General features: G+C 38.1%; 1 protein-coding gene and 1 non-coding gene across 2 annotated transcripts; one reads left to right on the top strand and one right to left on the bottom strand.

Annotated features, from left to right (window-relative positions):
* Window positions 1-2,732: 2,732 nt before the first annotated feature.
* Window positions 2,733-2,839, top strand: LOC127089461 (small nucleolar RNA R71). Its single transcript, XR_007791054.1, has one exon. It is a non-coding gene; the product is annotated as a small nucleolar RNA R71 (small nucleolar RNA).
* A 5,575-nt stretch (window positions 2,840-8,414) lies between these two features.
* On the bottom strand, window positions 8,415-9,260 carry LOC127081684 (uncharacterized). The gene is made up of 2 exons (XM_051021911.1): window positions 9,223-9,260; window positions 8,415-8,817 (listed from the first exon to the last, which is right to left on the bottom strand). Exons 1-2 carry the CDS (start codon window positions 9,258-9,260, stop codon window positions 8,415-8,417), a joined length of 441 nt encoding a protein of 146 aa, XP_050877868.1.
* Window positions 9,261-24,029: the final 14,769 nt, after the last annotated feature.

Raw genomic sequence — 24,029 nt, forward strand, 5'->3', positions numbered from 1 at the left:
GTTTTCTATAACTTCTATTTTTGCTTTATCGACCTCAATGCCTCTTTCAGATATTATATGTCCTAACACTATGCCTTCTTTGACCATAAAGTGGCACTTCTCCCAGTTTAACACAAGGTTAACTTCTACGCATCTCTCTAGGATTTTCTCAAGGTTAATATGGCAGTCTTTAAAGTCTAATCCACACACCGAGAAGTCGTCCATGAATACTTCCATAATTCCGTTGAGATAATCTGCGAAGATTGACATCATACAACGTTGGAAAGTAGCTGGCACATTACAGAGTCCAAACGGCATTCGTCTGTAAGCAAACGTTTCGTAAGGACAGGTAAACATTGTTTTCTCTTGATCCTCGGGGTGAATGGGTATTTGGAAAAATCCAGAATATCCATCAAGATAACAAAAGTAAGAGTTCCTGGCAAGACGCTCCAGCATTTGATCTATGAATGGAAGGGGGAAATGGTCTTTCCTAGTTGCCTTATTTAGCTTCCTATAATTTATGCACATACGCCATATGCCTTCTATGCGTTTAGCACATGCTCTCCCTTTTCGTTCTGCACGACTGTGATGCCTCCCTTCTTGGGTACCACATGTACAGGACTTACCCACTTACTATCAAAAATCTGAGAGATTATACAAGCTTCAAGTAGTTTAAGGACTTCCTTCTTCACCACCTCGCTCATCACAGGGTTGATCCTTCTCTGATGTTCTCTAGAAGGTTTTGAATCCTCCTCTAGTGAGATCTTGTGCATACACACGGATGGGCTAATACCTTTTAAATCAGAGATGTTGTACCCTAAGGCAGAGGGGTACCTTCTTAAAACATTCAAGAGTCGATTCGTCTCGTCTTGATTTAAGGTGGCACTAACTATTACTGGGCGGTTCATTTCTTCATCCAAAAACTCATATCTTAGGTTCTTGGGTAGTTCCTTAAGTTCTTGAGCTGGTTTTTGAGAATTAGGTGAAGGGTATGGAGTAAGATCCAGACATTCGTTAGTGTGAGGTTCCGTTTCCTCTAACTCGTCATCCTTTTCATTCGGAATGGTTCGATCTTAGGTTCTCCTTGATCAAATTCTCTTATGCACTCATCTATGATATCGATCGCATAACATGCGTCTCCTAGAATTGGTGCCATCAGGAATTTTGAAAGAATGAACTCGATCTTTTCATCCCCTACTTCGAAGGTTAATTTCCCTCTTTTGACATCTATTATAGCTCCGGCTGTTGATAAGAATGGTCTACCTAAAAGGATATGGATATATTTGTCTTCTTTGATATCCATGACCACAAAGTCTGTTAGGATATAAAGTTGACCGATCCTAACTGGGATGTCTTCTAAAATGCCTACAGGATACTTAACGGACCTATCGGCTAATTGTAGGGACATCTTAGTTGGTTGCAATTCTCCTAGGTTTAACCTTTTACATACAACTAAGGGCATTAAACTCACACTAGCGCTTAAGTCTAGGAAAGCTTTGTCGATCACATGACTCCCTAAAATGCAAGGTATAGAAAAACTACCAGGGTCTTTCTCCTTCTTAGCAAGTTTATCCTCGGAAATAAAATTGCACTCCAAGGGTTTTGGATCGTCGAGCCTACGTTTGTTGGTTAAGATGTCTTTGAGAAATTTGGCGTAAGACGGAATTTGGGTGATAGCTTCGGTGAAAGGAATCTCTACATGAAGCTTTTCTATCACTTTTATAAATTTTTGGTATTGGTTATTGACTTTGATTTGTTTAAGTCTTTGCGGATATGGGATTGGTGGTTTGTAAGTTTTATCCTTGGCTTCACTTTCTTGGTTGGTTTGTTTCTCGGGTTCCTCCTGTTCCTCTTCTCGGTCGGTAGGTATGTTTTCTTTAGAAGTTTTGGACTCGCTCATTGCTGGGTTATGAGGCCCTTCGTAAGCGGTCCCACTTTGTAACGAGATAGCGTTAGCTTGCCCTCGAGGGTTTAGTTGAGGTTGTCCAGGAAATTGGCCTTCAAGTGTAGTTTGTGGGGCTTGGTTTTGTGCTACTTGTGAGATCTGGGTTTCAAGCATCTTGTTATGAGTGATTATTTGATCAACCTTGGTTCCTAATTGCGTTATAAGTTTGTTTACGTGGATGTTCTGGTTTAGGAATTCTTTATTTTGCTGAGTCTGGCCCGATATAAAGCTCTCCATGATTTTCTCAAGGTTAGACTTCTGGGGCACAACTTGCATAGGTTGGTTTGGTTTTTGGGCTTGATAACCTTGCGATCTCTGAGGGGCATAATTTTGGATAGGGTTCTGATTTTTATAGGATAAATTCGGATGATTCTTCCATCCAGGGTTGTAAGTGTTTGAAAATGGGTTACCTTGGGCGTAGTTCACTTGGTCGGTGTTCAGGTCGTTCAAAAGGTTACACTCCACCAATTCGTGTCCTTTAGATCCACAGAGTTCGCACTCTATGTGGACTACTGCCACGATGTTAGTGTTTTTAGACATATGTTCGATCCTAAGGGCTAAAGCGTCCATTTTCGTCTACATCATGTCTAGAGAGCTTACCTCATGTATTCCACCTTGGGTCTCCTTTTTCTCTATTGATGCTCGTTCAGTTCCCCATTGGTAATGGTTTTGGGCCATATCCTCAATTAGGTCACAAGCTTCTGGATAAGGTTTGTTCATCAGCGCGCCACCTACGGCAGCGTCGATGCTCATCTTGGTGTTATAATGGAGTCCATTGTAGAAAGTATGAACGATCAACCATTGTTCTAGGCCATGGTATGGACAGACTCTTAATAGCTCTTTATATCTCTCCCAAGCTTCGAAAAGCGATTCTCCTTGGTTTTGAGCAAATCTAGTTATTTGGTTTCGAAGAACAGCAGTCTTACTAGGGGGAAATATCTAGCAAGGAATACTCTCCTAAGGTCTTCCCAGGTAGTTATTGAATTAGCTGGAAGTGAATCTAGCCATGAACATGCTCTATCCTTAAGGGAGAAAGGAAATAGTCTTAAACGGATCGCATCGGGTGAAGCGTCGTTAGATTTAAAGGTGTCGGCTAGTTGGATAAAAACTTTTAAATGTTGATTCGGGTTCTCGGTTGCGAGACCCACGTATTGGTTTTGTTGCACTAATTGCAACAAAGACGGTTTTAGTTCGAAATTGTTAGCAGGAATAAGGGGGTTTACTATACTCGAACTAGGTTCCTCGTCACAGGGTGGGGCGAATTCCTTAAGAGGTCTCATATCGCGATTCTTGCCCATAGCTTTCTTAATTCAGACGAGTAAGAGGCGTGCACGAGTATAACGTCCGGGTTTCGCGAAAGGATCTACTAAATTTACGGTACTACGTGTTCTTCACATTTACCGGTTAATAATGCCTTAGTCTGTACGGTGTAACAACAGGGTACGAAATTTGACGAAGTTGGTCCCCGGCAACGGCGCCAAAAACATGATCATGTTGATTCGCAAGTGCACGAATTACGTCAAAGTAATATAAAAGAATATCGATCCCACAGAGACTAACTGTCAATCTATCGATTACTATCGTTACGGTATTTATCTAAGGCGGTATAAAAGAGATATTGGGTTTGCAAAATAACGGTAAATAATAAATGCAGGTAATGACAAGTTGAATGTATCTCACGTCAGTTAAGTGATGTTTCGATTGTCTAAATAGAACTACTTATGAGGCAATATTTTCTACTCTTGAAAAGAATCCATTTAACAGGAACTGTCGCTTTCGCGTATTCAGAACCGAGTTTACCCTTAAATTAAGGCCTCTTATTGTCACTTATAAAAGGTGTGCAGAACACTAAAGTAGTAAACTTATTTTTAAGAAATGAGACTCGTAAACTTAGTTGAAAAGTGATTTTGATTTGGAAAGTTTACCCAAGGAGTTTCCTGATTTTAAATCTATCAACGCGTCCAAAAACAGTTTCAAAAATAGTTTTTCCTTAAAGTGGTAAAAATTCCTAATTACTAAGCCAGGGTGCTTTCACACTCCTCGAATAATTAAAACTAACCAAGTTTGTTTTAGAAAACTCAAGTTAAAAATCAAAACAGCCTTTAAAGTATTTCTACAAATTTAATATGTGAAACATTACTTTAACCGCGATCCTTGCATTCTAACCTTTAAAAGATTTAGCCAAACATGGTAACACAAACAAACACAACGGTGTTAATCATGATGAAAAGTTTGTTTTAGAATGTGAGGCGTAGAGAGCGAGTAAAGTGCGGAAAATAAATAAAGTAAAGCGAGTGCGGAAAATAAATAAAGTAAAACGAGTGCGGAAAATAAATAAAGTAAAGCGAGTGCGGAAAATAAATAAAATAAAAGCGAGTGCGGGAAATAAATAAAATAAAAACCATGCGGGAAATAAATAAAATAAAAAGCGATGCGGGAAATAAATAAAATAAAGGCGATGCGGGAAATAAATAAATAAAGCGATAAATAAGAACCTGCTCCAAATGGAGGGCTTTAAATCTGGTACAAAAATAAACCTCCGACTCCTGAAGCTAAAGACGACAGCAACTCGAAGTGACCCAACTCAATCTCACTAAGGTGCGATGACCCCCCGATGTGACGGATTGCCGCTATTACAAATGATAAATATATGCTTAGTGTTGTAAAACTAAGTTGGATGATTAGAAAATGAAATGGAACGAACTATTTATAGAGGATTTCAGCAGCTTGCAAAGACCATGGTGCCCTCCAACTTCTCCTTAGTGGGAACGTGATTAGCAAAGGTGGCACCCTTCATCCCTTCATGGCGCCCGCCATGTGTGTAAATGGGGTGGATCATGGGAACGTGGCGGTTACCTCCAAGTTGAGAGCTGATGACTCATGGCTTCTCCCATAGCGGCCGCCATGTGCAACGCCATGTGTGTGATTTCGCTGAAAAACCCTAATTTTAGGTCTTTTTGCTTCGTTTCTTCCAAAAGAGTCCGAAAGTGCTAAATATCTTAAAACAAGAGAAAAGAGAGCATATTACAAACAAAATGATAATAAAGTCCTAATAAACATGTGAAATCTAAGTCAAAAACACGGCGTAATTCAGTGTGATCAGCAACGCCACTCTATAAGCAACATGTCCAACTCGCTCGAATATCTGATACAGACAAATACACTGAGGAGTAAGCTTCCTCGACTTCAAAGCACGTCTTACACCGGTCACCGAAGTGACTCTCAAGAATAAATGGTCTCCCTCTTGAAACTCGAGATCCTTTCTCCTCTTATCATGGTTGGTTTTCTGCCTACTCTACGAAGCTCTCATCTTCTCTCGAATCAGCTTCACCTTCTTAGTAGTCTGTTGGACAATCTTAGGTCCAAGCACTACACTCTCACCAGACTCATGCCAACACAAAGGTGTCTTGTACTTTCGACCATACAAGGCTTCAAAAGGTGTCATTCCAATACTAGAATGAAATTTTTTATTATACGTGAACTCAATCAATGAGAAATGACTATCCTAAGCACCTCCTTGCTCGAGAACACAAGATCTCAACAAGTCCTCCAATGACTGAATGATCCTCTATGTCTGACCATCGATCTGCGGATGATAAGTTGAACTCAACCTCAACTTCGAATCCAAAACTTCCTTCAAACTCTCCCAAAATATAGAAGTGAACCTTGATTCTCTATCTGACATAATACTCAACGAAACTCCATGCAAATTCATAATATCACACACACACACACACACACACACACACACACACACACACACACACACACACACACACACACACACACACACACACACACACACACACACACACACACACACACACACACACACACACACACACATACACACACACACACACATATATATATATATATGCCAACTTCTGCATAGAAAAGCTGACGTTAATCGGAAAAAAATGGGCCGACTTTGTCATTCTATCAACAATTACCCAAATGGCATCATGCCCTCTCGAAGTATTTTGCAACCCCATCATAAAATCCATAGAAATGCTATCCCATTTCCATTATGGAATATCCAACGGTTGCATCAATCATGCATGTTTCTGATGTTCAACCTTTGACTTCTGACAAGTCAAACAAGCATAAACAAACTGAGCCACATCCCGATTTATTCCAGACCACAAAAAGATCTTCTTCAGATCCTGATACATCTTAGTAGCTCCTGGATGAATACTCAAGCTACTTCTATGACTTTCTTCTAAATTCATCTTCGTCAACTCAGCTTTGTCAGGAATGCAAATTTTGTCTCTGAACCTCAACACACCTTGTCCATCCACTTTGAAATCATTACTTTCAGTCTGATTACTTCCAACCATCAAATCCACCAACTTCACATCCAACTTCTGACCCTCTTTAGTGTTATTGAGAAAATCATTATCGATCTTCAGCATATCCAACATCACACTCTGTGGTGTCAACTCACAGACCAAACTCATGTCTCTGAACTATTCAATCATTTCCAATTCTCTAACCATCATAGCAGATATATGCAAAGAATTCCGACCTAAAGCATCTGCCACGACATTTGCCTTACCGGGATGATAATTCAACCCAAAGTCATAATCCTTTAAGAATTCCAACCATTCGCGTTGTTCATATCTAATTTCTTCTGATCAAACAAGTATTTCAAACTCTTATGATCACTAAACACTTCAAATATGGAACCATAGATACAACACCTCCAAATTTTCAACAAGAGCACCACTACAGCCAACTCCAAATCATGAGTATGATAGTTTCTCTCATGAATCCTCAACTTTCTTGAAGCATAAGGCACAACCTTGCCATCTTGCACTAGCACACCCCCTAAAACCATCAATGATGTATCGCAATACACCACAAACAGTTCATTCGGTTTCAGGTAAAATCAAATCCGGAGTTGTAGTCAACCTTTTCTTCAACTCTACGAAACTATTCTCAAAACAAATGTCACATACAAACGGTTTACATTTGCAGTTCAACTGAGTTAACGGGAGTGTCAACTTGGAAAAGCCTTCAATAAACCTGCGGTAATAACCAGCCAAGCCCAAAAAGCTTCTAATCTCTGTCACCGACTCCGGAGCCTCCCATTGTAGAACTGCGTCTACTTTGGATGGATCCCTAGCAATACCACCACCTGAAATAACATGACCAAGAAAGCTAACCTCTTTCACCCATATTTGACACTTCGACAACTTAACATAAAGCTTCTTCTCCTTCAGCACTTGCAACACAACTCACAAATGCTCAACATGTTCTTCTTCTGATTAAGAATATATCAGAATGTCATAAATAAATACCACAACAAAACGATCCAAGTAATTATGAAAGATATGATTCATGTACTCCATAAATACTCCAGGGGCATTAGAAACACCGAACGATATCACATAATACTCATAGTGTCCATATTGAGTTCTAGACGTCGTCTTTTGTACATCTTCATCCTTCACATGATCTGGTGGTAACCTGACCCCAAATAATTTTTTCTAAACACACGTGAACCCACGACTTGATCCATCAAGTCATCTATTCTCGGAAGTGGATTCTTGTTCTTAATCGTCACTTTATTCAACTAACGGTAAACCACACATAACCTCATGTTACTGCCTTTCTTCTATACCAACAACATCGGAGCTCCCCAAGCCGACACACTTAGTCTCACAAATCTCTTCCTCTAGAAGATCTTCTAATTGTTTCTTCAACTCTGCTAACTCTGATGCAGACATCTTGTATGGTTCCATAGAAACAAGTCTGATACCAAATACATGTTCAATAGAAAACTCCACCTCTCTCTCTGGCGGTACATTAGAAATGTCATCTGGAAACACTTCTGGAAAATCCCGTACTACCTGCAATTCATCAACCACTGCCTGACTCTTAACAGATAATGTCGCGAACAGTGCAAACACCCGAGCTTCCTCTTCCAAAAGCTCCTCCAACTCTCTAGTAAACAAGAAACCAACTTCTTCCTCCTCACCAGGAGTAAGAAACCGCACTATCTTGTTATAGAAATTGATATAAACATGATTAAACTCCAACCAGTTAATCCCTAAGGTAACATCAAGATTATCCAATGGCAAGCAAATAAGGTCAATGCTAAAATCTTTATCAATGATTAATAGAGGGCGATTCAAAAAAAAACTGAAGTAGTAGTCCTCAAAGCTTTAGCAAGAGTTTTGATAACCATTTCTCCACTCATAGAAGACACAAAAAGGCCTAGCCTTTTGACACAGTCAGTAACAAAAAAATATTGAGTAACACCAGTATCGATAATAACAATTAAAGGAATATTATTGATATAACATATACCTCTGATTAACCTGTCATCACCGGAAGTCTGAGTCCTCGTCTGAGCGAACACATTTCCTCCAATTGAAGCTTTCTTAGGATTCAGGCAATGGGTGTTGATATGTCCTGGTTCACGACAGTTGTAGCAAGTCACCATATTTTCTTTGCAATCAGCAACCAGATGTCCTGGCTTCCCTCACTTGTAGCACTTATTCACATCATTCTTGCATTCACTGACACGATGACCTAACTCACCGCACCTATAGCACTTAAGATGAGTAGGAACACCTCCCCCACCTTGCCTCTTACCATCAGTATCTCTCTGTCTACCTTTATCAGCTGGAGCATTATATGGCTTCCTACTATTCAAATTTTGCTTTCCTCTTCTCTCGCTCAGCCCCTTGTAGTAAGCCGACTGATCCTTACTATCATCCTCATAAATTCTACAATTATTCACCAACTGTGGAAACCTCCTAATTTGTTGGTATCTAATCTCCTGCTTAATCTCAGGATGCAAACCATTCTCGAATTTGATAAACTTCAAGAACTCAACAGTCGTCTCACTGTAATGAGGATGGAACTTAGCAAGTTCCACAAATCTGGAAGCATACTCAGTAACTGACAAGTTACCCTATTTCAGCTCTAGAAACTCAACCTCCTTCTTCCCACGAACATCCTCAGGAAAGTACTTTCTCAAAAATTCCCTGCTAAACACAACCCAAGTTACGACTTCAGTTGCAACATCTAACACCTGACAAGTGTTTATCCACCAGTCATCAGGTTCCTTAGCTAACATATGCATATCGAACTGCACCTTCTGTGCTTTAGAGAAATCCATCACTCTAAAAATCCTCTAAATCTCCCTGAGCTAAGTCTGCGCTCCATCAGGATCGTACCTACCCTTGAAAGTAGGCAGATTGTTCCTCTAGAACTTCCCTAAATGTCAGAACTCATCATTCCTACCAACATTAGGCTGATTCTGCACAACCTGAACAACAACTTACAAAGCAGTAGCAATAGCAGTGACATTTCTTCCAGCCATTTTCTATTTCACATCAACAATAATAATAATGGTTAAAGAGACAACATCGACAGTATTCAATTATCACACTACATCGACTCAACAACTTGGTCGGCCAGGCCTACCTACTCTAAATGACTATGTAACACCCTAAATTTTCCCCATAAAAAATTAAAACATTTATTAGAGTAAACAAATCAACGTGCAATTTAGGATGCTACACTACAACATACAATCAACATGCTCAATCGGAAAGACATGTAACACTTGACCCTTATAAAAAATAGTAGTAATAACTACATGTATGAATGTTAACTTTTATTAAATAGCAGCAGAACAACAATATTAAACAGTTAACTAAACACATCCAACATCAACATAACATGTCATAATAATAAACGTTAAAATATAACGAAAGACACAATGTTCCAAATTCCCCGATGTTACACATCAGAGCAGACGTCGATACAAAAATAAAATGGAAAACTTCATTTTCCACTCACATCTAAGCTCCTACTGCGGATTATCTGCACGTTACCCACGTGGAGGCAATATTCAAACATAATGGGTGTGATATCATAATTATATAAAGGAAAACATGATAATAAGTCAGCCTCATATTATCACACGCACATCACCCATTCCACAACACAATTCTACATAAATCCACATAGCAGTTATTCACAACATAATAGCAACATAATAATCATCCAACATAATAACAACATAATATATCATCCACACAATAACAAATACAACAAATGTACAATGCAATGAGACTCAACAACTCGACTCAATGCATGTGGTACCAATACGTGAACACTCAGGTTCACCACTTCGATCCTCACCTCCTAGGATCAAAGCCACCAATTCGTTACCATCACCTCCGATAACTTCTCATTGATTCCATCACCTCTGAAATCAGCTACCGACCTAATCCACATAATGGGATTTGAGGCTCCCCAACGACTGACCATTTATCCAATAACATGAATGCTTGCAACATACAATACATGCAACAACAACATCATGCATAATAACCCGCCTCCATAGTCAATATACACCACCAATACTGGTCATCATGCATCAAAGGCATATTATACAATTCAACAACATCAACATACAACATAACAAACAACAAGAATGCATTTAAGGTTATGTCACACCACCACATAAACATTTTAATACATATCAACACCATCACACAGAAAAATATTCATTTTCAGGCACTGAAACTAATTTGAAATGACAACACATGCTCTCAGCTTTCCGATGCTTTAAACGACACTCTAATCAGACACTTGGAACAAAAGTTATGAATTTTTAAAGTTTTTAAGAAATTGCTCTAATGTAACCGGTTACCCTAAAACCAGTAACCGATTACACTACTTCCAGTAGTGCAACCCTACACTGTCACACACACGGTAATCGGTTACCCTAAAACTGGTAACCGATTTCACCACCCTTTCCAACCCCTACGTGGCCCCTGTTACACAGGTTAACCGGTTACCCAAAAACCAGTAACCAGTTACACCCCTCAAATTTTGCCTAGAAACGTGTTTTTAAGCCATGTAACCGATTACACTGTTATAGAAGCACTTTTTTGCAACATTTTCAAAACTAAAATCACCCAAAATTCATCCCAAAATCCCATTATTTTTACAAATCACTTACACCATATTTTAACACGAAAATCATTTTTCCAAAGTCCAAAACCCCAACTTATTTACACCGAAAACATTCATAACTCAGTTTCAACTCTGATCCGAAACAACATCAATCCTGCAACAATGGCAACAACCAATCCAATCAACTTTATAATTTTAACAACAATAATTCATCATTCACACAATTTAACAATTAACAAGTATCACCATGATCATGAACATAGAGAAGAAAAACACAAAACCTACATGGAATAATCTACCCACCATCATCATGTTAACCCTTAGATAATCATAACCTCACCCTTACCTTAGAGTTCCTAGCAATAGATTCTTTGACCTTCAACAATGGTGAATCTCCACTTAAGCCCTAGCCTCTTTTTCTCCCTTTCTCAGTTTCTTCTCTTTTCTCCCAAATGTTACATTCTCTAAATTTTTATCCCACAATCCCCTTTTCTATTTTTATTATAATTCTTATTATTTTTATTAACTTATTATATTATCACTAATTTCTTAATAATAATAATAATAATAATAATCCCCTCAATTAACTAATTAAATTAAATAATAACTAAAATAGTTAATTAGTTTTACTCACCACATCTCTGTTTCTACACTTTTGCTCATATACTCCCCAATACCTTAATTTCTATAATTCTAAGGCAACTACCCCACACCAGGAGTAACACAACACAATAAAACTACAACTATTACATAATTAAATTATGAATTTTTTTTTTTAAATAGTGGCGTTACATATTCCTTGAGTGATTAGGTTTTAGTCAGATAGACTCAAGAAGGCAAAGAAGGTTTGTACTTGTGGTGTCTGTAATCAGTTTTGGTTATGGTGGATTAAGTCCTTATTGAGAAGGCAAAATCACCTTGGCGGGTGAACTGGAGGTAGCTTTCTTAACAACGAACCAGGATAAAAATAATTGTCTTATTTTTCTTATTCGTATTACTATTTGATTGTGTTGATTTTAAAAAGCTTTCATTTTTAGAAACTCAATTCAAACCACCATTTCTTGTGTTTCTTGCCACCTTCAATAAGTCCCAATATTGAGTTCTTTTCTCGGAAGGCAGATCTTGTTTTTAGAGGACTATCTTTGTTTTCAATGATTAACTCTTCTAGATGAGAAGACTTGTATTTGAAGTTTTTTTTGGATTTTGCAACTTCTTGAGAGTCATAGGGAGTTTCTTTAGAACTTACTTCCTCTGGATGTGTTTTAGAAGTTAGGATAGGTTCATAATAACCAGCTTCTGAACATCTGGATGAGCTTTAGAGGTTGGTTAAGCCTCAATACTCCATGTACTAGTAATATTTTCTTACTGGTTTCTTCCAGACTCCACATTTTCTTCCTCCTTCTGAGTTGGGATTTGAAACATAGGATTTTATGTTGTTATAAGTTGTAAGAAGTCATTGTCTTGGAACTAAATTTGTTATCTTGTTCTTTCCTTTCAGCATATTTGTAGCAAAAATAATCTCACTCTTTGGTACCAATACGCTTATGGATCCTTTGAGGTTAGTTTTTCTGGGCTTCCTCTTATTTTGAGCCTTTACTTTATAATAACACTTTGGATTATTCAAGACTTTAGATTTAAAAGTTTGTTATATTTAATGAGCCTTATTCTTAGGTTCCAGACCTTTCAGAACCTTGTAACAAGATGTCTTAGATTCTATCTTCTTCAGAACCTTGAATTTGAGGTCTCAAGTTCTGATTCTTTTAGAACTTTTGACTTAAGATTCATTGGTTCTGATTTCTTCAGAACTTTTAACCATGAGGTCTCAGGTTCTAATTTATTTAGAACCTAGAACTCTATAGTTATAGGTCCTGATTGGTTTAGAACCTTATCATTAGTAGCAGACACGAACTGAGAGTACAATCCTTTTTTAGCAAAGCTTGAAGAAGAAGGATCTGATGGTTTAATCAATGTTTCAGTCCTTGGATTAAAAGTTTTTTGGTGATAACCAAGACCTTCTTATTTTCTCTTACTTACACCATAGATCATAGAAGCAAGTTTAGTTCTTTCATAACCAATTATGATAAATTCTTTAGGATCCATTTCATGCTCACTCAAGGATTGATCATATACTTTGTTTACTTAAGGAATATGATTTCTTTCAAGAGATTCAATTTTATTTTAAGTTGGTTTTAGATCATATTTCAAAAGATCATATTAATTTTTCAATATTTTCATGTGTATGGATTTCTGCTGACATATATCCATAAGATCTTGATAAATGGTAATTTAATAAGATCTAGAAAGTTTAGAGAATACCTCATATTCATCCTCTGAATCTGAGTCAGAATCAACTTCTGATTATGAGTTTGACAATGTTGAATCCACCAAAGCTATATTGGCTTCTTCTTTATAATCATTAGCTTCTTATTGATTATCAAGTTCACCCCATATTGCCATCATACTTTTCTTGAACTTGCTTCTAGATTTGTTCTTTTGGAAGCTTCCCTTTTTAGCTTTGTCCTTCTGAAGCTCTGGACAATCAGCTATAAAATGACCAGGCGTTTGACAGTTGAAGCACCCTTTTTGATCAACTTTATTAACTTTGGAGCTTGTTCCTCTGAGGCTAGATTATCTTCCAGAGAACCTCCTATACTTGTTAGCCAGATGTTGAAACCTCTTCATGATAAAGGCCATTTCCTCATCATTAGTGTCACAATCAAAATCTTCTTCATCAAAAGCTTCTTCTGGTTTCCAGATTTTTTAGGACCTGACAATTTTATCACTAGATTTCTCTACCACTGACTTCAAAGCCGGTGATTTAGATTTCTTGAAAGACTCATTTCCATTCAGCTCTATCTCATGGCTTTGGAGATTGCTAATAAGACTTTGAAGACTTAATGTGTTTAAGTATTTAGCCTCTTGGATTGTTGTTACCTTGGGTCTATATTTGACAGGAAGACTCCTAAGAACCTTCTTGATATAATCAGAGGTAGAATATCTCTTGTTCAGAACCTGAAGTCCAGACACAAGAATTTGAAACCTAAAAAACATGGTTTTAATATCTTCATCTTCCTTTATTGTGAACAACTGATACTGCTGAACTAGTAAGTTAGCCTTAGCTTCCTTGACTGCATTGTATGTTAGAATATCTAGTTGTACTCTGATGTCTTGGCTGATGTCATTGTTGGTGTAAGCCCTAGAGGCCAATACATTTTGGTACTTGTATCGAATTATTTATTAATAATAAAAGGCATTCTCTTTATTATGGTTGATTAATAAAGTCCCTGGAATAGATAGTCCGTTTAATGTATTAAGTGTGACTTAATCATGAGAACACATTAAACATAAGGACACTATTCCTAAAGTATCCGTAGTCGAGCTTTAGTGTGAAGTGGGATAACATTAAAGCATTAAGACTATTATGTTTGTAGACTGATGATCACATCTCATGGATCATGGATAAAGAGTTATCAAGTCTTAAACATAGGTATGAATATTAGGAGTAATATTTATACCGGATTGACCCGCTATGAGAATACTATATAGAAAGTTATGCAAGGTGTCATAAGTTATTCTCATGGTGATAATGGTGTATACCACTCTTCGACCTGAAACCACTATGGATCCTAGATGTGGAGTCGAGTGCTTTATTGCTGATCCAACGTTGTCCGTAACTGGATAACCATAAAGACAGTTGATGGGTACTCCACAAAGCATGCTGAGGGACATGAGTGTCCTAGATGGAATTTGCCCATCCTGCGTAACAGGATAAATGTCTATGGGCCCAATATTGAACTGGACAAGGATGACACGGTCTATACCTTGTGTTCAATATAGACATAAGGGCAAAGGGGTAATTATACACATAATTATTATCACAGAAGGTTGTGTCAGATCACTTGACATTTTCGTGTCTTGGGTAGCAGTGATGTGTTGCTAGATACCGCTCACTGTTTATTATGTTAAATACGTGATTTAATATAATTGCCAACGTCACGAAAACCTACAGGGTCACACACAAAGGACGGATTGATGAGAGATAGAGTAACTAAGGAATACCGTAAGGTACGGTGCCCTTAAGTGAATTATAGAACATCGTAAGGTACGTTGTACTTGAGTAGAATACGAAATATGGTAAGGTACCATGAGCTTAAGTGATTTTGGGCATAATATAAGATATGGGCCAAAATACACTTAAGTGGGCTTTTTAGCTTGAAGCCCACACAAGTGGTTCTATAAATAGAACCCTTGTGCAGAAGCAAAAAAAAAATGCGGTTGCATTATTTTCGTTTTCTCTCACTCTCTCTCTCTCTCTCACTCAAAGCCTTCATTCGTACCAGCTAGCACTGAGATTGAAGGAACCCGTTCGTGTGGACTGAGTAGAGACGTTGTCATCATTCAACGTTCGTGATCGCTTCGTGGATCTGCATCAAAGGTTTTGATCGTCACAAGAGATCTGCACCAAAGGTTTCGATCATCACAAGAGGTAAATATTCTATCACTGATCATGACCATTCGTAAGGATCTTTGAAGGAGAAAATTTTAATTTCCGCTGCGTTTTGGACCGCAATTCTCCTTAAGTGGTATCAGAGCCACTTACGAAACCATGACTCGGATAGCTGTTTATTTTCTGTATTAATATGATTAAAAGACAGAATGAATCAATTAATTAAACGAGTAATTAAATTTGGCATCATGAGTGTACGAGTTGGATGATTGATGTTGACTATGCTTCGGAATCCGACATTAGTATGGTGAAGCAGCGATACATCGATCGTCCATAAGTTACGCAATTGAGACCGATCAACTTATATATGATATAAGTAATCCTAATGCAAAATACGGTATATGTGATATACTGTTTCTGTTTCGTTCATTCGAACACTAAATGATTGTTTTCCTTTGAGCGATCAATGGTCATTTGCTTCGGAATCCGACATTAGTATGGTGAAGCAATGACCTGTTGATCAATCATACTGAATAAACAATCGAGGTGTGTTTGACGATCTGAAATTGTCGCATTAGGGTTGGTGACGGCGCAAGGGTTGTGCCGTCAAGGAGTTGTGAATTTAGGGCTTTTTGGAAGAGGTCCGTAGACTGTTTCAAAGTCCTATTAGTTTGGCCGCGTGAAGCTCGTGTGACGAGCGTAACAGGCGTAATAAACTGGATGCGTGACGGTCGTAACACGACCATGACGGTCGTCACACTCACATTGCCTGTGACGGTCGTCACACGCCTGTGACGGTCGTCACACTCCCAGCGTCAAAATTTTGGGGTTCCTGTTTTGTGACTACGCAAGGGTTGTGTTCATGCAAAACAATGTCCATTTCAAATGAATTGTTCATTAAAATTTTGGACAGGGGCGCTGCCCCTCCAACCCCGGCTAACTCTGCGTAGTGTGGTCGGTCGCCGAAATTTAATTTGGTTTTAATTAATTAAAGGAATTAAAATTTAATAATAACAGTGTGTTTATTATTATTGCCTTGTGGTGATCAGTTATGGCCTTAGTTGTCCTTTATTTTGTTTTGGGTTTTTAAATACGACCTGTGTGTCGTGCCTCTCCTTTTGATCTCTTAATGTAACTTCTTTTCTCATCTCAAACCCTCGTATGTAAAACGAGTTTCTTCTGGAATGTAATGTTATGAATAAAGAGAAGAAGACAATGTTATGAAGAAAGAGAAGATTTAATATCAAAATAGGACAATCTTGAAGATCTTGCTTGGAGAAGCTTAGAGAAGAATTCAATATTAAAGGAGGACAACCTTGAAGATCTTGCTTGGAGAAGCTTAGATCGTTGTAGGTTAGCTTAGGTTCTCTCATTGGCTTGGGAGAACAATTGCGCTAGGGGCCATAACTGTTTCATTTTGTTTGTATGTATGTTGATGCATGTGAATGTATGTTGATGCATGTGAGAGACGATTTATATGATAAACAAGCCGGTGAGATCATAACAATTGCAATTCCCTCAAACTAAAATATTAAGTTTATGCTTTCCAAGTTTTAGCACTCATCAAGACTAGTATCGGATAATGTAGGTTTCGCCAAAGCGAGGTGCATGTTCTATATTAGTAAGGTGCGATGGGATAATTGTAATATCCAACTGCTAAAACAATGGGTCAAACTTAACTAAACAAATTATGATGATATTATATATGTTTGCTTTCCAAGTTTTAGCACTCATCAAGACTAGTATCGGATAATGTAGGTTTCGACAAAGCGAGGTGCATGTTCTATATTAGTAAGGTGCGATGGGATAATTGTAATATCCAACTGCTAAGACAATGGGTCAAACTTAATTATAATAATATCATATATGTTTTAGAAGCAAGAGTTGGGAATAATCCATATGATGGATTGGAATAAGGAGTTATTCACCCAACTGAAATTTTCGAGAGTTGTATGAGATACAACTGGAAGGAGTTCTTACCTAAATAACCTAGTTTTGTGTAATCCGCCTACGCGGACTTAGAACGAAGTGAAATATGGATCTCGACCCACTAGAAAATCTTCCAACGGGATTTTCCGAATCAAATGATGAGGGTCATTTGTTTTGAGTAAAATAGTGGGAGCATATTTGATTAAAGGCCTAATTAAATATGTCAATGATACTTATATTTTCTTAATCCTTATGTAGATAACCATGACAGCAAACACATCTAACAACATCTTGCGATCAATCCTTGACAAGGAAAAATTGTTTGGGACAAATTTTCTGGATTGGCACCGAAACCTGAGGATTGTCCTCAAACATGATAAAAAGCTGTATGTCTTGGAGACACCTGTTCCTGAAGAGGAACCTCCTAGTTCTGCACCTAAGGCAGAAAGAGATGCTTATAAGAAGCATGTCGATGATGCCAATGAAACTGCTTGTCTCATGCTGGCTACCATGAACTCAGAATTGCAAAAGCAACATGAGAACATGTCAGCGTTCGATATGATCGAACACCTGAAGCTGCTCTATCAAGAGCAAGCAAGGCATGAGAGGTTTGAAGTTTCAAAAGCCCTTTTCCAAAGCAAGTTAGCTGAGGGAGCCCCTGTAGGTCCCCATGTACTCAAGATGATTGGGTATGTGGAAAACCTTGAGAGATTGGGTTTTCCCCTCGAAAAGGAACTTGCGACTGATTTGATCTTGCAATCGTTGCCAGATAGTTTCAGTCAATTTGTCCTAAATTTCAATATGATTGATATGGACAAATCTCTTCCTGAACTGCTCGCCATGTTAAGAACTGCCGAGCAGAATCTGAAGTCAAAAGGGAAGTCCATTCTGATGATCGGAAATGGAAAGAGACAAAACAAAAGGCCCACCAAGCAGGGTGATAAAGGGAAAGGCAAGGAAGTTGCCAAACCTAGACCCACCGTTGCTGCTTTGAAGCCTAGTGGAGGCATAGCAAAGGCAGGCACCTGCTTCCATTGCGGTAAGACCGGACACTGGAAGAGAAACTGCCCAAAGTACCTGGAAGATACGAAGAATGGAGTAGAGACTTCAACTTCAGGTATTTTTTGTTATTAAATAAATTTATCTACTTCTGCATCATGGGTATTAGATACTGGATGCGGTTCTCACATTTGTACAAATGTGCAGGGGCTGAAAAGGAGTAGAGATTTGGCAAAAGGTGAAGTTGACCTACGAGTTGGCAGTGGAGCAAAGGTTGCTACTTTAGCCGTAGGATCTTATGTATTGACTTTACCTAGTGGTTTTATAATTCAGTTAGAGAACTGTTATTATGCACCTGCAATTAGCAGGAATATTATTTCCATTTCTTGTTTGGACAAGTTTGGTTTTTCATTTATAATAAAGAACAATAGTTGCTCAATTTATTTGAATGATATATTCTATGCTACTGCACAAATGAGCAATTGACTGTATGTCCTTGATCTCGAAATGCCTATTAATAACATTAATACTAAAAGGGTGAAACCTAACGAGTTAAAACCGACTAGGTAAGAATATTAAAACTCTTCGATCAGATCGAGGTGGTGAGTATTTAAGCTTAGAGTTTGATGACCATCTGAAAGAGTGTGGGATCCTATCCCAACTCACTCCTCCTGGAACACCCCAATGGAATGGTGTATCTGAGAGAAGAAATCGAACCCTGTTAGACATGGTCCGATCTATGATGAGTCACGCCGATCTTCCATACTCCTTTTGGGACATTGACAGCAGCTTACACACTTAACCATGTTCCATCCAAAAAGGTTGAGAAGACACCATATGAGATATGGAGTGGTAAGAAACCACATATGTCTTACATAAAGATTTGGGGTTGCGAGGTTTATGTGAAACGACAAATTTCAACTAAGCTTGAGCCCAAATCTGACAAATGCTTATTTGTGGGGTATCCTAAATAAACAAGAGGGTATTACTTCTACAATCCTTCTGAGGGCAAAGTGTTTGTCGCTCGAACTGGAGTTTTCCTAGAAAAGGATTTTATTTCCAAAGGAACCAGTGGGAGGAAAGTAGAGCTTGAAGAAATTCAAGAATCACAAAGCATCGACACACCTATGGAGGAATTGGAGCAGGAAACACAAGTAGTTGTGTAAGAGCAACCTGCTCAAGTAGAACAAGACCAGCGTAGGTCAGGCAGGATACGTCACCTACCTGAGATATATGGATATCTGATCAAGGTGATGTATTACTCATGGATCAAGATGAGCGTGTGACCTACTCATGGAATCTTCGTTTTGATGAAACAGTAAAACAATATGGATTCATCAAGAACGAAGATGAGCCTTGTGTCTACAAGAAGGTTAGTGGGAGCATGATCGTATTCCTGGTATTATATGTAGATGACATATTACTTATTGGAAACGATATCCCTACCCTGCAACAAGCAAAGTCTTGGGTGGGGAAATGCTTATCTATGAAGGACCTAGGTGAAGCAGCCTATATATTAGGAATCAGAATCTATAGAGATAGATCATAAAATGCTTGGCCTAAGTCAGAGTACATAGACAAGGTGCTGAGACGCTTTAATATGAATGATTCCAATGGTTATGTGTTTTGCTGAAATGGTGGCGCTGTGAGCTTGAAAAGTTCAAAGCAAGATACAGTTGCTGATTCTACAACCGAGGCCGAGTATATTGCTGCCTCAAATGCAGAAAAGGGAGTTGTTTGGATCAAAAAGTTCATTAGTGAACTTGGCATAGTCCCTAGCATTGTGGATCCCATTGGTCTCTATTATGATAACAATGGTGCTATCGCACAAGCCAAGGAGCCTAGATCTCACCAACGATCCAAACACATACTTAGGCGTTATCATCTCATTCGAGAGATAATAGATAGAGGAGATGTGAAAATATGTAAAGTACCTACACTTGACAATATAGCTGACCCACTGACAAAGCCTCTTGCGCAGCAGAAGCATGATGGCCATACTAGATCAATGGGCATACGGGGTATGCCTGATTGGCTCTAGTGCTAGTGGGAGATTGTTGGTGTAAGCCCTAGAGGCCAATACATTTTGGTACTTGTATCGAATTATTTATTAATAATAAAAGGCATTCTCTTTATTATGGTTGATTAATAAAGTCCCTGGAATAGATAGTCCGTTTAATGTATTAAGTGTGACTTAATCATGAGAACACATTAAACATAAGGACACTATTCCTAAAGTATCCGTAGTCGAGCTTTAGTGTGAAGTGGGATAACATTAAAGCATTAAGACTATTATGTTTGTAGACTGATGATCACATCTCATGGATCATGGATAAAGAGTTATCAAGTCTTAAACATAGGTATGAATATTATGAGTAATATTTATACCGGATTGACCCGCTATGAGAATACTATATAGAAAGTTATGCAAGGTGTCATAAGTTATTCTCATGGTGATAATGGTGTATACCACTCTTCGACCTGAAACCACTATGGATCCTAGATGTGGAGTCGAGTGCTTTATTGCTGATCCAACGTTGTCCGTAACTGGATAACCATAAAGACAGTTGATGGGTACTCCACAAAGCATGCTGAGGGACATGAGTGTCCTAGATGGAATTTGCCCATCCTGCGTAACAGGATAAATGTCTATGGGCCCAATATTGAACTGGACAAGGATGACACGGTTTATACCTTGTGTTCAATATAGACATAAGGGAAAAGGGGTAATTATACACATAATTATTATCACAGAAGGTTGTGTCAGATCACTTGACATTTTCGTGTCTTGGGTAGCAGTGATGTGTTTCTAGATACCGCTCACTGTTTATTATGTTAAATACGTGATTTAATATAATTGTCAACGTCACGAAAACCTACAGGGTCACACACAAAGGACGGATTGATGAGAGATAGAGTAACTAAGGAATACCGTAAGGTACGGTGCCCTTAAGTGAATTATAGAACATCGTAAGGTACGTTGTGTAACACCTCAAAATTTGCCCTCCTCTCTTGGGACTAAGCATTAACATATTTGCATATCATTTTAGGTCATTAGGCATTGCATGTTGCATATCATGTGGTTACATTGTGCAAGCCATTCTCCCAAGTCTTGATCAGAAGATGAGGAAGTCAAGTGCAAGCCTAGGGTTTACTGACTGATCATTGGCCATCTGAGAATTGGGCTATGAATTAGGGTTTCATGATTCTCCAATGGATGTTGGTCTTCATCTTGATTGTAATGATACATCATCATCATGGTTGGATGTCATCAGAAGATTGAAGAAGATACCTTGAGATTAGGGTTTTGACCACTGGTCAACCCTAATCAGCTGCATTGGGCCAAGCAGGGCTTAGTCAGGAGATGGGGTTTATGATGGATATGGGGTTCATTATATGGTTTTATGGAGATAATTGAGGCTAGGGTTTCACCCTTGAGCCATTTCAGTTGAAGATTGGAGCTCAGATTGATCTATGCATTGCCAGATTCATCTATCAGATGAAAAGTCAATTGTGGTCAACTGTACATGATCTGGTGAATTTGGAGGTGGAAAGGAGTTGGATACACTTCATTCATGTTGGGACAAGTGTTATATGACATCTCAAGGCTTAAGAATGAAGAAAATCAAGTCAGGACAAAAACTGCCAAAAATAGAAAGTGACTTGTAACTGAAGTTTCCAAAAATGGAAAGTTTTGGACCTCAAGACCACGTGTCCAAGGAAGCTTCAAATGAAAAATTGTTCAACATGAAAGTTGTAGATCTTGTTCTCACCTTTCCAAAAAGTCCAAGAACTTGAAAATCCAATGTATGGTTGGAAAGTTATGGCTCAGTGAAATTCAAAAATGACCCGTAATCAGGAGGCCATAATTTCCACATGCTTTGTCCAAATTGCAAGTTCTTTATATGCACAAACTCCATTTGACATGTACTTTCATGGTGCATAATTGGATTTTCCCAAAAGTGGCCAAGGCAAAAAGTCACTTTTCAACTGGACAGCTGAATTGGATCAGGGGCAAAATTGTCCAACTTTCAAAATAATTGGAATTTGGAGATGGGACTTTTTGCTACACCTCATAAATGGAATTTGGAGTGTGTTGGAATCATCATTTCTTGCATAGGCCTTGTAAATTGAGATTTGGCTTGAAAAATGCAATGGATAAAAATGGACAAATGGTGTCACATGGTGATTTTGAGATTTAAGCAACCAATGAGCATGAGGCAAGTTTCTACAGCTCACATGTGATAATTGGAAGGTGTATGTGCTGTCAAAACAGGTGGCATGAGCTGGCATAGTGAAATACCATTTTTACCCCTCACTTGAAATAACCAATTACACTAACAATGCTAATTTGGTTAATCACACACTTAAGCATGGATTAAGCTACCATATATAATCATAATCATCTGTTAATCATAACAGAATTTCATTTTCACCAAAATTCAGATCTAAACCTCTCACATTCTCTCAATTTTCATCAAGAACACCAAACCCTCAAATCCATCAATCTTCCTCAAATCTCAACCAATCTTCGAGATTTCTTTTGCATTCAACTCCTATAATCATCTTCTCAAACTGTTTTGGAGATTGGAGCTTAAAGAGCTTGAAAACGCAGCTGTCCAAAATTCATCCGTTCATGGCAAATCGTGATTTGAGGCATTAGAGGCAGCCTGGACTCGAAGCAAGCGCATCAAACATCTTCTTAATCATCCTAGCTCACCTGTTTGGAGCTGAAACACGTGAAAGCCACGCGCACAAGCACTGCCGTAGCAGGTATGTCAACTTTTCGACCGTCACGATTCTATTAATGCTTATATGCGTTAGAAAGAGCATGAAACGTAGGTTCTAATGCTGCTTGTGGTTTAGAAAATGATTAACTGTAGCTTGAGAAATCTAGGTTTGAAGATATGAACACAAACCCTAACTTGCACGATCCGTTCGATTTAGGAACTTTTAGCCAAAAATAATGTGATATTCGTGTTCCTCATGATTAGACGGTTCTAACGAGTATTTGTTTGTTCATTTCCATGGAGTTTGGATGTTCTTCGAATTTTGTAGATTTCTGGAAAAGTTTGCTTGAAAACGATGATGAATTGGTAGTTTGATCCAAATTTCTGTTCAAATTTTTGAATCTCATGTTTACCGCCCGCGCCAGCTTTAATTACCAAATTGCCATTGTTCACTTTAATTAATTCATTTAATTCTAAAAAAATCATTAGCACATTAAAAAAATCATAAAAAATGGTAAAAAATTCAGAAAAATATGGAGATTTTTTCTATGACTTTGTTGACTTGTGTAGAATTTTTTTGACCTATTGGTCAAAGTTGTGCTTGGTAGAAATTCCATTTGACCTAGGGTTCTTTCACATGTGTTACATTTTGACACCTTCTACCATTTTGATCATGAAATTCTCATATCATAAAATAAATGTCTGAAAATTTTTGTGTTGATTCATGATTCATTGATGTTCATTTATATGTAAACTTTGTGAATTTTTGATACCTGGCCATGGAGTTATGAATTTTAGAACTTAGGTGTGACAATTTGTGTCACACCTCTTGATGTCAACTTGTTGAAATTATTTGAGTGATCTGTGCTTGTTGAAATAATATGAAATTTTGCATGATGGTTTATTGGTATGTTAAGATGCTTTGTGAATTTTTGTGGAATTTTACATTGCATTTTCGATTTAATTGTGATTTTTCATTTCTGATTGGTCAATTGTGCAAGCTTGTTTGACATAGGTTGGTAGATTGAATGAGAAATGCTCATATGGTATTGGATTG

This window comes from Lathyrus oleraceus, chromosome 5, assembly GCF_024323335.1.
Source record: "Lathyrus oleraceus cultivar Zhongwan6 chromosome 5, CAAS_Psat_ZW6_1.0, whole genome shotgun sequence".
Lineage (NCBI taxonomy): Eukaryota > Viridiplantae > Streptophyta > Magnoliopsida > Fabales > Fabaceae > Lathyrus > Lathyrus oleraceus.